The sequence below is a fragment of the Grammomys surdaster genome, unplaced genomic scaffold, assembly GCF_004785775.1.
Source record: "Grammomys surdaster isolate TR1022 unplaced genomic scaffold, NIH_TR_1.0 186, whole genome shotgun sequence".
Lineage (NCBI taxonomy): Eukaryota > Metazoa > Chordata > Mammalia > Rodentia > Muridae > Grammomys > Grammomys surdaster.
Window position 1 is genome coordinate 6497758 of NW_021604631.1, and position 14743 is coordinate 6512500.

Below are 14743 nucleotides of genomic sequence, written 5' to 3' on the forward strand. Positions count from 1 at the left end.
ATGGCAAAGAAGTCTACACTCAAAAGAACACCCATACTGGACGGCACGTGGGTGAGACTATTACAGTCCCTAAAGGAGAAGAGCTTAAGAAGGATGACCTGGGACATGCAGCCTAAGAATGTGCCTCTCTGGGTGCCTATAGACCATCACTGAAGTCCACAAGACACTCTGCCATGGGTCTTTTATCCTGGAACTGCTCGGAGAGATGATAGGGCATGCTCGGAAGCACCAAGTTAACAGGATGTGACCAGACTCAGTGACCCAACATTAATGCAGTCAGAGGAAGGAAACAGCATACCCAGCTTTCCCAAACCAGTTGCCCATCACAGCAACCACACAGGGCCAGCCAGTGGACTGCAGCAGGCCGTTCACAATCCACAGGCCGCAGTAGAACCACTTGTTGTAGAAGTGCAGCCATTCCGTAAGAGTACCAAAGACAAACACCTTCGAGAGAAGGAAAGAGAAAAGGGACATGTGACATCCACACTGACAGTTTCAATACACCCAACTGCCTTCCAGGATACACAAAAGGTACATTCGTGGAATAGGGAGAAGGCTCAGTAGTATGAAGACCCAAGGGCAAGTCTCTGCGCCCATGTAAAAACTTGAGTGTTTACCCTTGTAACCTCAGAGCTGTGTGGGATGCAAACAGAAAGGTTGCTGAGGCTTCAGGGATGCCAGCCAAGCACCAGGTTCAGGGAGAGACCCTGCCTCCAGAGAATAGGCTGGCAAGAGATAGATCAGGGCCCACAATCTACCCCTTTGGCTTCTGTATGTGCACACCTGCATACACGCATCCAGGCACATGTTCACACACACACACACACACACACACACACACACTCCCATTCTTCAGTTTGCATCTTCCATTCTAGAAATGGAGTCTTCATTTTCCACCTTCTTCCATCTGCTTCCTCATTCCCTCTGGAAATGGCAATCTCCAGAGGGCTGAAGCACCACACAAACCCACGTGTGCATGTTCAGACAGGACAGAGCTAGGCACTGGGCATCAGGGCAGTCCCAGGTGAGCCCAGCTGTTGCTATGGCAGCTACTAAGTTCACTCCCATAAGTGAATCCTGTCTGTCATCTACTGAATTATTCATCAGTTTCTACCATGGGCCTGTTGTTTTTTTTTTTTTCTCCAGGCGTTTTATTCAAAAGGACTTTGATTCAGAGTCAAAGCTTATTTTGAGAGGTCTTGGTATGGTTGAGTAAAATACTGTCAGATCTCTTGTAAATTCTGGAATAAGCAAAACTACAACAGAAAAATGGTCAGTGGTTGCCAGCCGCTGAGAGAAGAGGGAGAGGTAGTCACTCAGCTATGCTTGTTTGAGGAAACAACACTACATACTTAAAGGGTTTATGTGATGTTTTTCAACATTAAAAAAACATGTATATACGGGCGGTGGTGGCACACGCTTTTAATCCCAGCACTTGGGAGGCAGAGGCAGGCAGATTTCTGAGTTCGAGGCCAGCCTGGTCTACCGAGTGAGTTCCAGGACAGCCAGGGCTACACAGAGAAACCCTGTCTCGAAAAACCAAAAAAAAAAAAAAAGCATGTATATAAATAAGCACAGGTCATCAGCTTATGAGTAAACTGCTTTGATTTCTAAAACTTTAAGACAAAATTTTCCTGTAATATAAATGTCAGACACTGAAACACTATAATAAATCAGAAGCTAACTGAAGTCTAGGAGTTGATTCAATCAATAGGAATCCCTTACTGACTGGCGGTAAGCAATGATGATGACTCTGATACGGATCCTGCCTTGCACAGCACCTAACAACGCGTCAGGCGCTCTTCCAAATGGCCCTCAGACGGGGGGGGACAGACAGACAGACAGACAGACAGACACACACACACACACACACACACACACACACACACGATCTTCACTGCAGCAGCGGGAAGAGGGATCTGCACATCCCTTTGAAACTGAGGAAGGTGAAACACTGCAGAATCTGGGTCAGAAAACAGGAGGACGAGACAAGCCCACGCTGTCCCCGGCAAGGGTCTAAGGTGTTATTCTGGAAAGCCAGACTGATGCATAAGCACAGGAGAAGGGAGAAGACAGCAAGGGTACTGAAGAGGCCACGAACAGTTCCTGTCAGAACAGGGGAGGAAGTCAGGACTCTCTCACTGAGATTCGCAGAGCTGGGGGTGTCACCTGGCCATGGCATGAGGGCCATTTGAGGCACAAACGAGAATAAAAGCACTGGGTAGAAAATAGTGGCCAGGTTAGGGCATCAGAAAGTAGGTTGTCTCCAGCAAAGGTAGGCAAGCAAGTATGATTGGCACGGAGCCTGAGACCAGGGCGCAGAGAGCCCCAGGACTATGCTGTTTATTCAGACTATGTGAATCAAGGAAGGACAAGATCCACCTGAAGCTGGACAGTGGTGATGCACACGTTTAATCCCAGTGCTCAGGAGGCAGAGACAGGAGATCTCTGAGTTCAAAGCCAACCTGTCCCACAGAGGAAGTTCCAGGACAGCCAGGGCTACACAGAGAGACTCTGTCTCAAAAAACAACAAAAAGAAGTTCCACCTAAGCCAAAGACACACAAGAGGATGACGTGGGAAGACTAGACTCTCTCCTTCGATCCAGATGGAGGTGGGGAAGGGTCACGTAAAATTCTAGAACATCTGATCAAAACAGTAGTAACCGTTTATTTTTTAATTTTATTTATTATTAGTGTGTTTATGTTTGTGACATGCAAGTGTGAGTGTGTGTAGACACATGCAGGGTGCACTCATGGAGGTGAAGGGACAACTTTCAGTCCTAGTGTCTCTCTACCCACGGTGGGATCGGAGACTGACCTCAGGTCATCAGCTGAGCTCGGTTCCTTTAACTAAGCCATCTGGCCAGCCCAGTAATAACTACAATAATTATAAAATCTTCCAACTTACCACGAATGCAGAAGAGCACATGCCAAAAGACAGAACCCATCGCAAATTCAGCCGATCCCCTATGATGCCGCTGATGAAGAGGCCCTAAAATAAAGCATTTCATTTGGCGGCTCTAAAAACAGTAACAGTCTAAGCTGGGAGCGCACATTACACATGAGGCAAACTAGAAAGGTGACCGGAAAAAAAAAAAAAATCAACCCTTATTCGCATGTCCACATTAACTGCCTTTGAATGTCAGTGCTTTAGAAAATAATATTACACTACAAACCTCCTGCAGGAAAAACAAAAACAAGCCCCCAGGTATGTTCCATTTTCTAGATGAGCTGGATTAATCACTGGTCCTCAGCCTTCCTGCAGGATTCTCTGAACCATTTGCACTTGGAGTTAAGAAGTGCTGCCACATGTATACAGTCTGTTGGTGACCTGTAAGGCTCAGGACAGCACTCTGGCTGCCTGTGCCCCTTGAGTTTCAGGGCATGAGAAGGCTGGGAGAGGAATGACCAATGAGAAGCATAAGTGGCCTATCTTCTGCCTGGCTTCCCAGTGCCAAGCAGGAACTAAATACTGAGATCAGTCCAGACCTTAAGGGCAACACGCCATACATTTCTGCCACAAATATATAAAATGAGTGACTGTCTTAACTTCAAACTTAGGTTGACATAGGACCAACTATTTCTACTACACTGCCTGTCTTAATGATACAGAACCCTTAAGATGACAAGTTTCACAAGTGTTTGTCTGTCGACACTGCAGGCACAACACACAGGCATTAGAGGAGGCTCAGTGGTCTGCAAATGCCATGAGAGGCCTTGTGCCATTTGTGAATAAGGGGGCAATGAAACGTTCTTTCAGATGATGAAATCAACTGGTTATGTGTTGCTCCAGAAAGCAGAATGCCTGGCACCCACATGAAGAAAGGCAGATCCGCAGAAACAACCAATTTGGGGCTGGAAAGATGGCTCAGCAGTTAGGAGCAATGGCTGTTCTTTCTGGGTCTGACTCTCAGAACTCACATGGTAGCTCAAAACTATCTGCAGGTCAGGTTCCAGGGATCTGATATATACGACAGGCACATAAGCAGTGCACAGACATACATGTGTGAAAAACGCCCATATACATAAAATCTACAGGTGGAGCATGCCTTTTATCCTAGGACTTGGGAGGCAGAAGCAGGAGAATCTCTGTGAGTTTGAGGCAAGCCTGGTACATACATAGCAAGCTCTAGGACAGCCAGGGCTACACAGACCTTGTCTCAAAAAGAAAAAAAAAATTTTTTTTAAAAAGATCTTATGTTGGGCGGTGGTGGAGCACACCTTTAATCCCAGCACTTGGGAGGCTGAGGCAGGCGGATTTCTGAGTTCGAGGCCAGCCTGGTCTACAGAGTGAGTTCCAGGACAGCCAGGGCTACATAGAGAAACCCTGTCTCCAAAAACCAAAAATAACAAAAGAAAAGATCTTATTAGGAGGAGAGGAGGTCAGTAGTAGTAGAACATGTGTCCTAGTACAAGCCCTGAGTTTGATTCTCACCACCACAATTTTTTTTTTTTTTAAAAGTGGGCTCTGGAGAGATGGCTCAGCAGTTAAGAGCCTTGACTGTTCTTCCAGAGGTCCTGAGTTCAATTCCCAGCAACCACATGGTGGCTCACAATGGCTCTGTAATGGGATCCAATGCCCTCTTTCAATGTGTCTGAAGACAGTAACAGTGTACTCACATATGAAAAACAAATAAATAAATTTTTTAAAAAATTAGAGTAGTTACTTAAAAATTAAAACAATATAATTACATATATAAATTATATATAAAATTTAGCAGCTATTCAAAATTTTATAATTATATATAAACTATATGTAAAATAATATAATTTTAATATATATTAAATTTATATAATAAAAATCTTTAAACTTTTAAATTAAAAATATTTATATAAGTTATTTTTAAACAAAATAACATAATTTTATATATAAATTCATAAATTATACATTAAATTATATATAAACTAATATAACTTTAATAAATAAAAAATTAAGCAGTTATTTAAAAAAACAAAAACAAACTTTATAATATTAAAACTTACCACAGCATAGGAGAACAAAAAAACAGTATCTAGTGTCCCAAGAAAAAGAGTGGCTTCCTCTGTGCTGGGAAACAGGTGATTGCTGCTCCAGATCTGCAGAAACACAGGACAAGTCACTCTGCTGTGGCGACCTTAGTGCTTCACACCCTTCAGACACCTGCAGCTGCCACCATGACTGCCTCATCCCTGTGGGGAAGGGCAAGGCAGTGACCTCTGGTAAGGAAACACAGGCACACAAGGACAGGGAGATCCCAGACCAGGGTTCCTGTGTGAGAAGCCAGCTCTGACAAGGGCCTGCTGCCACCCTAGGGCATCTAGGCTGCTCCTTAGTGTACCCTACCTCTTAAGTCAAAATGCTGAGCTGCTGGTGACCTCGTCTTCAGTAAGGACACTAGGCAGTGTGTACAAATGCAGGCATTAGGAAGAAATAAATCTGACTGAATTAAATACCCTGCAAATGAGAAACTGTGTCCACCTCCATCTAGGAAAGACATGTTTTATATACTTTAAAAATAGCTTCCTGAGCTGGAGAGAGAGGTCAGTGATTAAAAACACTGGCTGCCCCTTCAGAGGACCTGGGTTCAGTTCCCAGCATCCACAGTGTGACTCACAACCAGAGAACTGGATCCCCTCTTCTGGCCTCCGTTGGAACCAGGCACACATGTGGTGCACACATACACAAGCAAAACACTCATACGCACAGTTGTGTTATCTTTTTAATTAATAAAATAATAATAGAAATAGAATAAAACCGGCTTCACAGAGAAGCCGTTGCCTGGAGCTGGAGTTTCGGGAAGACCTGACTACGAATGAATGCAGCAGAGTTTTGGGATACACACATCTTCTGCTTGTGGGTTACAGCAGGGGTTACATTACCTACTTTAGAATATTAAAGAGAAATTTTACTATCAGCAGTATTGTTTTTCTAAGATTTATTTTTAGAGTCTGCAAGGGAGCTCAGCAGGTATAATCCAGATTACTCGAGTTTACTCCCTAAGACCCAACGGTGGAAGAAGATAGCGGACCCCAGAAGTTGTCCTCTGATGCAGCTCCATGCGTGACATGGTATGCACATGCCCTCACTAACATACACAAAATAAACACATGCAACTTAAAGACTTTAAGATTTATTTTTATTTCTCCCCGGGGGGGGGGGGCGGTCTTGCACATGTGTGTGTGGAAGTATAGGCACCATAGGGGCCAGAGACACTGGACCCCCTGAAACGGAAACTGTGAACTCCTGACACGGGTGATAAGAACTGAACTCGGGTCCTCCGAGAGGACAAGTGCTCTTACCCGCTGGGCAACTTTCCAGCCACAAAATACTGTTATCTTTAACAAAAAGTAAAATCCCGAGGCTGGTGGTATAAGTCAGAGGAGGAAAGCTGGGTTTAAACTAATTTCCTAATTTCTGCTGTGGTTCTGAGCACAGGATCAACAGGGTGGGTCTGGAAAAAACACAAAGCTTGGCCAGGCAGTGGTGGCGCATGCCTTTAATCCCAGCACTTGGGAAGCAGAGGCAGGTGGATTTCTGTAAGTTCAAGGCCAGCCTGGTCTACATAATGAGTTCTGGTTAGACAATCAATCCAAACTGAAAAATCAGCAGCTCTGAAAAAGAACATACTAACATTTACATTATAGCGAAAAATAAACAAATACCTAAAGAGCTGAGTTGAAGCCCAGCCCAGTACACTTGTGAAGCACTTGCTTGAGACAGATGAAATCCTGGATCGATCCCAGCACTAGGATGGATTGATTAACCAGCGATTAATGCTACTCCATAAGGGCTAATAATGTGGTTACCACCAAAAAGAGTCAACCCACAGGCCAAAGATAGCCCTCCTTAGCAAAGCCTGATGACAAGGCTGGCCCCTCAGCATCAGGTCTTTCTAATGGAGACTAAGGAGGACACTCTCCTTAGGACTAAGAGCACTCTCTGTATCCAGCAATCCTGAACTCTGCTTTCCCGAGACCCAGGAATTTTAATATGTGCTACACAGAGTGTGTCTATGTGACCAGCCCCAAATAAAACCCCTGGGTATGAATCTCCAATGGGATTCCCAGTTAGACAGAAATTCATATATGTTGTCACAGCCTCTTGCTGTAAAACACAAACCCATCCTGGGAGGGACCCTGCAAATGTGTGCCTGGTTTCCGTTTGCTAATTTCACTTCATGTCCTTTCCCTGTAGTAAATCACATGCTGAGTGCTGTGACCACTACCTATCAAACCCAGGGTGGTCTTGGGGACTGCAAAGCCAGAATCTCAGAACACAAATCTAGTTTTCTGGGTTCTGGGCAGACTGTACCTGAATCCCACACTGAGAGATCAACCATCACCAAGCTACAGCTGAAGGAGCCACAGATGTTTTGCAGAAAGAAGAGAACTGAGGGGCCAGCAAGAAGGCTCTTAAATCTCCAGGACCCACAGGTGGACGGCAAAGGACACTCAGAATATGCAAATAAATAAATAAAACTCTGCTTTAAAAAAAAAAAAAGAAAGAAAAATAGAGGTATTTTATCTCATCCCAAAGAGAAAGGCAAAATTTGGGCAGAAAATGGGGCTGGAAAGATGGCTCATCAGTTATGACTACTTGCTACTTGCTGTTCTTTCAGATGACTGATGTTCACTTCCCAGCACCCACATGGGACAGCTTATACCCTCCAACTCCAGAAAACCTAATGTTCTCTTGGTATCTCTGGGCACCTGTGTATATGTGTGCATACACACACACACACACACACACACACACACACCCCAGACATTTTTTTTTTTTTTAAAAAAAGAGAGTTACTTTTAAAAAAGAAAAAAGTAGCCGAGCTGGGTGGCACATGTCATTAAACCCAGAACACAGGAGGCAGAGACAGATCTCTGTGAGTTCAGGCCCAGCCTGGTGGCAAGTTCTAGAACAGCCAGGACTACATAGAGAGATCCTGTCAAGAAGAGAAAGGAGGACTGGAGAGAGGGAGGAAGTGAGGGAGTGCGGGAAGGAGGAGAAAAGGAAAACAAAAAATAAAAAAATAACAGAAAAGAAAGAAGTAAGTAAGTGGCTGGGCATAGTGCCTCACACCTTTAACCATGCACCCAGGAGGCAAGAACAGGCAGATCTCTGGGTTTCAAGCCAGCCTGGTCTACAAAGCAAGATCCAGACCAGCTAAGCCTTCATAGTAAGACCCTGTCTCAAAAAAAATAAAAAAAAAAAAAAAAAGGAGGAGGAAGAAGAGTAGGAGTGGGAAAAAAAGAGAGAGATGGAGAAAGGAAAAGGAAAGGGTACAAGATTAAGTAATAACTAAAAATAAAAAAATAAACCAAGGGGGCTGGAGAGATGGCAGAGGTTAAGAGCACTGGCTGCTTTTCCAGAGGTCCTGAGTTCAAGTCCCAGCAACCACATGGTGGCTCACAACCATCTGTAATGAGATCTGGTGCCTCTTCTGAGTACCAGAATGCTGTATACATAACAAATAAAACAAATCTTTAAAAAATAATAAAATAAAATAAATCAAAGGGAGAAACACACAAGGCATTTGTAGAACTCATTGAAGGCAAACCAGAACCCTGTGATTTCACAACAGTGAGAAATAAGGTCCATGGGCAGAATCCGAAGGTTCTGAAATGACAAGTCTGAAGCTCATACCCCAGGACACAGAAAGTTGTTTCAAAGTCTGAGCAGGTGATGGGAAAAAGAACTTAAGGGCACTTATGGGCAGACACAGGGGGAGCCCTCCCTGGCTCTACCCCAGCACTCTGCGTACCTCTGCAGGCAGGTCAACTGACGTGTTAAAAGCATTTGGGGTCCACTGCTTGGAAATACTGACTTTGACGTTGCTAAACGTTTTCCTTGAAGCATGGAGCAACGAATAGCTGCAAAACACAAAAAGAAAACACAACCGAATGAGAAGCCAAGAAAACAGCACTCAGCAAAAGTCAAACACCTGCACCTTTGCTTTATTTGAGTTTGGAAGCTTTACAAAAAAGAAAACTATTTGCCGCTTTGTAAAAACTACTAGTTAACACAGACTCTGCTAACAGATGATGGTAGCTCTTGCCTTTAATCTCAGCTCTCAGGAGGCAAAGGCAGGTACATCTCTGAGTTGGAGGCCAGTCTAGTTTACAGAGAGAGTTCCAGGGCAGCCAGGGTTACACAGGGAAACCCTGTCTCAAAAACCAAAGGGCAGGGGGCACTGTTGTCTTCCTTATGATCCAGCTGCCTGCTGTTTGTGTATAACTTACCCTGGAACTAAACGTGATGGGCTGCACCTACTTTAAGGCATGCTGCCAGTTCTGGAAAGCACAGCCATTCAGTACCTTGCCCTCAGATTTCTGTCTCTCTCTCACATAGATGCCTGCCCCCATCTCTGACAAATGGAGAGCCACACTGTCAAAATTACCTAGCAACTCTTATAAGACTATAGAAACACTTCCCTCATTTATTACTGGAGGGGAAATCAACACTTAGAGTGCCTTGTATAAAGACTAATGGGGCTGGTGATGGCTTGGTAGCTAAAGGAACCTGACGTCAAGCCTAATGCCCTGAGTTCAATCCCCAAGGCACACATAATAAAAGGACAAAACCAGCTCCAAGAATTTATCTTCTGACCTCCACATGGTAGATAGCATGCCCACAGTAAACAAAGAAACAAACAAAATTAATAATAAAATCCAAGAAAATATATCAGAATAGCTGAATAAGAGGCCTATGTATAATATGTCCCTACCCCTAAATGTACTGGTTTAGGTTATGTTCCTAAAGAGGTCACTTAGGGCTATAGAATCAGAAACCTGGACAATTCCTCTAGTTATGCTGACTACTCAGGGGCTACTAATCCTCAGAAGTTACCAAAACTCCTGACACATCTCTCTCATCTTTGCTGCTCTAGGAGGCTACGGGCAGCCTCTGCACATCTCCTGAATGTATACATCCTTTGTAATAGCCCCTGGTTTCCATAAAAACATCTAATATCAGACTTGGTTTCTCAACCTCTGCAACATTTTACGTCGACAAGTTCTTGGTTCAAGGTGGGAAATTTAGCAGCACCCCCAAGTCTCTGATACTAAATGAAAATAGTAACCCTCCATCAAGATGTCACCAAACTATCAAAAAAAAACCTCTAGAAAGCAAAATGCAAAATGACCTAGAGAACTACCATCCTAAAGTCATTGATAAAGTAAGTACAATGGGGATACCTGAACGCAAATTTATAATATAAGGGCAGATATAGGATTGTGATTTCAAGGCTAGCTATGTATGTATGCATGTGTGTATGTATATATGTATAAGTTATGGATGGATAGTGTGTGTGTGTGCACGCCCACACACATGCATTCAAAATACTCATGCATATATATTTTTTTAAGAAAAAGGTTGGACTGTGGCTGGGATGGTGGTGTACACTTTTAAGCCCACCATGACTCTGGAGGCAGAGGTAGGTAGATCTCTGTGAATTCAAGACCCGAGTGGTCTACATAGCAAGTTACAGACCAGCCAGGGTTACATAATGTGATGCTATCTCAAAAAACGTTAACTTAGGAGGGTGTCACTAAATATTTAGGGGGAAGAAGTGTAGCTCAGAGACAGAGCATACTCTCCACAAGCTTGCATCCTAGAGTTCCCTGCCAAGCACCAAAACAAAACAAACAAAATACAAAGGAAAGCTATCACAGAGAAACCATGTCTCAAAGCAACAACAAAGGAAGCTATCTATTTCACTGGCAGCCTGTGTCAACCAGCATACTGATACAGTATTGTTCTCATGGGCAGAAGACAAGAGTGTGAAAAAGCCATTACCTGAAGAAAGTAAGCAGGAACACAGCAACATGGTGATGGCTGAAGCTGGTGAGGAGAGCTCCTCTCTGCAAAAACCTCGGCCAGGCCATGCTCTTTCCACCTCCCTCTCTACCTTGACCTCAGTCTTCCGAGTGACTGAGTTACATTGTTTCTTCTTTCTAGAAAAACAAAGATGCATTATTGACATTTTTTCAAACATAAAGCAGACCTATTGACACACTTGGGAAGCTGAGGCAGAAGGATCAAGAGCTAGCTCAAGGGCATCCTCAGCTACAAAGTGAGTTTGAGGCCAACCTGGGCTACAAAAGAGCTGTCTCAAACTCAAACACACATACACACACACACACACACACACACACACACACACACACACGCACACGGGGGTTGGGGGGGGAGAGAGAGAGACAGACAGAGACAGACAGACAATGATAATCTAAACTACTTGAAATAAATTTTGTAAAGTCTGAATTAGTAGTTTTATGACCAGGCAACAAATAATTGCGCCCTCATCTCATGGCCTCCTTGGTACCAGAAAACTGGATTGATAATTATGCTTTGTAGTCATTGGCTAGTCCTGTGATGGGAGAAGGAGCCTCAACAAATGAGTATACCCAACAGAAAGAGGACTCGTGCAAATTGAGAAGAAAGGAAGTGAAGGAACAATGCAGAAAAACTGAACTAAAATCTAAATTAAATCTGAAATTAAATCTAAAACCAAAAGTTCCAAGTAATATTAGAAACACTGATTAAAATGAGGAGGTATCTTGGAGAGCTGGTGAGATGGCTCAGTGGTAAGAGCACTGACTGCTCTTCCAGAGGGCCTGAGCTTAGCCCTATCAGGCAGTTCAGTGTCTGCCAAGTCCAGCTCTAGCATATCTGTTGCATCTGTGGGAACCTGCACTCGGGATCACAGAGTACACAGATTTGATTCCTAGCATCCACATGGAGGTTTGTTCACTCTCTGATACCTTCTTTTGGCTCCTTAGGCACCAGGCACACATATGGTACAGACATACATACAGAAAAACACATAAAATAAAAATTTCAATGTCGTTGGGCAGTGGTGGTGCCCGCCTCTAATCCTAGCACTTGGGAGGCAGAGGCAGGTGGATTTCTGAGTTCGAGGCCAGCCTGGTCTACAAAGTGAGTTCCAGGACAGCCAGGGCTATATACAAAGAAACCCTGTCTTGAAAAACCAAAAACCAAAGAAAAAAGAAAAATTTCAGTGTTTTAATGTATTAAGGTATATATTTTAGTTTAACTGGTCATCGTGGCACACATCTGTAACCTTGATATTCAGGAGACGGAGGCAGAATCAAAAGTTGAAGACTAGCTCAGGATACAGGGAAAGTCACTAACCATCCCCCAAAATAATTGTTTTAGCACCAAATCAATAGAATGTAGCTAATTCCAGTTTTAAATCATTCCTTCTGAAAAATGCTAACAAATTTATGAGCACAGGAAAACTCTAAAAATTCTGACAAAATAAAAAAACTGTTCATAATTCCAGAAGTTACAAAAACAAGAGCTATCATGTGCTGCTGCTAAAATTACAGTTCTTGGTCTTGGCAGACTGCTTGCCTGGCATACAGGAAGCCATGAGTTTGATCCCCAGCACAATAAAAACAAGGCATGATCATGCATGCCCGTCATACCAGCACTGGAGAGGGGGAGGCAGGAGGATCAGAAATACAAGGTCATTCTTGGTATACAGTGAATCCTAGGCCAGCTGGGTGCACGTAAAACAAACTCAAACAAAAAAAAAAAAAAAAAGAGAGAAATCAGTTCTTTTACCTGAACACATTCCACCTCAAAATACTGTAAGAACTCTAAGAAAAGCTAAGGCCAACAAGACGGCTCATTCCGTTAGGACACAGGCCACCAAGCTTGATGACCTGAGTTGGATTCCCCAGGACCCACACAGGGAGTAGAGAACTACCTCCCTCCCTGAAGTTGTCCTCTTACCTCCAAACATGCACCATTCCCCCACACAAGAATAAGTGTATTTAATAAAAATAAATGAATAACTACATTAAAATTCAACAAATTGAGATTACTATTGCTTTAGCAGTAATAGTTGTATAATCAGAGCCACATGAATGCATGTATGCATGTACGTATGTATGCATGTATGTATTTGTTTATTGAGGTATGAGACCATGGGGATTTAGTTTCTAAATAAACTACCTTATCCTAAGCCATAGAGATGAAAGATAAAAGTTTTAATAAATATATGGAGAAAACAGTTTTAAATACTCACCTGCTGTTGGCAGACTGCCATCTGAAATGAATACTATTACAGCATTTGGTCCTATGTAATTAAAATAATTAAAAAGTACACTGTTCACATATATCCTCCATAGTCCAGAAACAGCTTCCAACCAGATGTGAGCGAGGGGCCCTTGAGCACAGGAGTTTCTGCCAAGTCTGGATGTCAGTACACCCTGCTTTCACCAGATCCAATACTCTAAACACACTGTTCGTGTCTAGTGGTTTTCAAATTCAGCCAGTTCTTTTACAATTAATAAAACCCAATTTGTTTCTTTATTTTATTTATGTGTTTCCTCCCTTTCTTTTCCTTCCATTCCTAATCAGGCAGGGTCTGGGTATCCTGCCTAAGCTGGCCTTGGGGTCTCTATGTAGTCAAGGATGACCTGATCTTCTTGCTTCCTTCCATCACCCAAGAGTGCTAGAATTATAGGTGTGCACCACCATAACCAATTGGAAATCAAACCCAGGGCTTTCTACACAGTAGGCAAACACTCTACCAAATGACCTATTTTTTTTTTTTTAAGTAAAACAAAAATGGAGTCTTGCTATATAACCTTGGCTGACCTGGAACTCAGTATACGGACCAGTCTGGTCTTGAACTCTTGAGCAATAAACCTGCCTCTGCCCTCCAAGTGCTGTAATTAAAGATGTCCACCACCATGTCCAGCTTGCTGGTTTTCCCCTGAAGACATATCTAGGGCTGGAGAGATGGCTCAGCAGCTAAGAGCACTAGCATCCACAGGGTGCCTCTCAGACCTCTGTACTCCAGTTCCAGGGACTCTGATGTCCTCTTCTCACCTTTGCAGGTATTAGGTAGCTATGCATGCAGTCAAAACACTCATACACATAAAACAAAATTATTAAAAATATTTATAAGGACATGTCTCACAATGTAGCCCAGACTAGCCTCAAATTCACGATGTAATTCAAGCTGTCCTCCAATCTGTAGCACTCTTCCTGCCTTAGCATCCTAAATACTAGGATTATAAGTAGGTGCCATCATAACCCACTTATTAAAATCAAATTTATATGTTTCTGAAGTCATAGTAACTTTGGTATTTTCTCAGTGTGAATACTGAACACAATAACTATCATGTTAATAGTTGACAGTGCTAAGAATTGGCTTTTCTTATTATTTATGTATATATTTACTTAAAATTGTGTGTGAGCATGAGAATCTGAGTATGTATGCTAAGATACACCATAGAGATCACTTTTGGAAGCTAACCCATCATTGTCCCACCAATGTCCACTCACCTTTGGTTATGGGCTCTCACCCAGGATATCAGACTTACAAAGCAAGCAGCCAGTCCTAGCTTTTCTTACATTTTTTTTAAATTACAAAATTCAGTATACACTTGTCATATACAGTATGTTTTGGAGTATGTATACTTGTGGAATGGCTCCATCAAGGGAATTAACAAATGCATTGCCTCACCAGGTATCATTTTCTACCAAGGAAAACACTTAAAATCTAGAAGATACATTGTTATTACTCCAGCTACCATACTATACAATAGGATCTTGAACTTAGTCCTTTCTGAAGGAAAGTTTGTAACCTTTGAGCAATAACCCTCAACTTTCTACATTGTTACATAAAACCAGAATCAGGACAGCCAGGGATACCAAAGAAACCTTGTCTTGAAAGCAAGAAAAAGCAAGAAAGCAAGAAAGCAAGAAAGCAAGAAAGCAAGAGGGAGGGAG

At 42.9% G+C, this 14743-nt stretch overlaps 1 protein-coding gene across 2 annotated transcripts in view; it reads right to left on the minus strand.

The window, feature by feature from the left end:
• The window catches only part of Slc37a3 (solute carrier family 37 member 3), a 45513-nt gene that overhangs the window by 24915 nt on the left and 5855 nt on the right, over positions 1 to 14743 (minus strand). For both annotated transcript variants that reach the window (XR_003711525.1, XM_028768360.1), the window contains exons 2-6: positions 10769 to 10926; positions 8736 to 8844; positions 4984 to 5076; positions 2909 to 2992; positions 299 to 444 (exon numbers count right to left, since the gene is read on the minus strand). Coding sequence is in view for 1 of the 2 variants with exons in the window: in XM_028768360.1 (XP_028624193.1) it covers positions 299 to 444; positions 2909 to 2992; positions 4984 to 5076; positions 8736 to 8844; positions 10769 to 10857 (521 nt within the window). In the remaining variant the exon portion in view is untranslated. The remainder of the gene's footprint in view (positions 1 to 298; positions 445 to 2908; positions 2993 to 4983; positions 5077 to 8735; positions 8845 to 10768; positions 10927 to 14743) is intronic.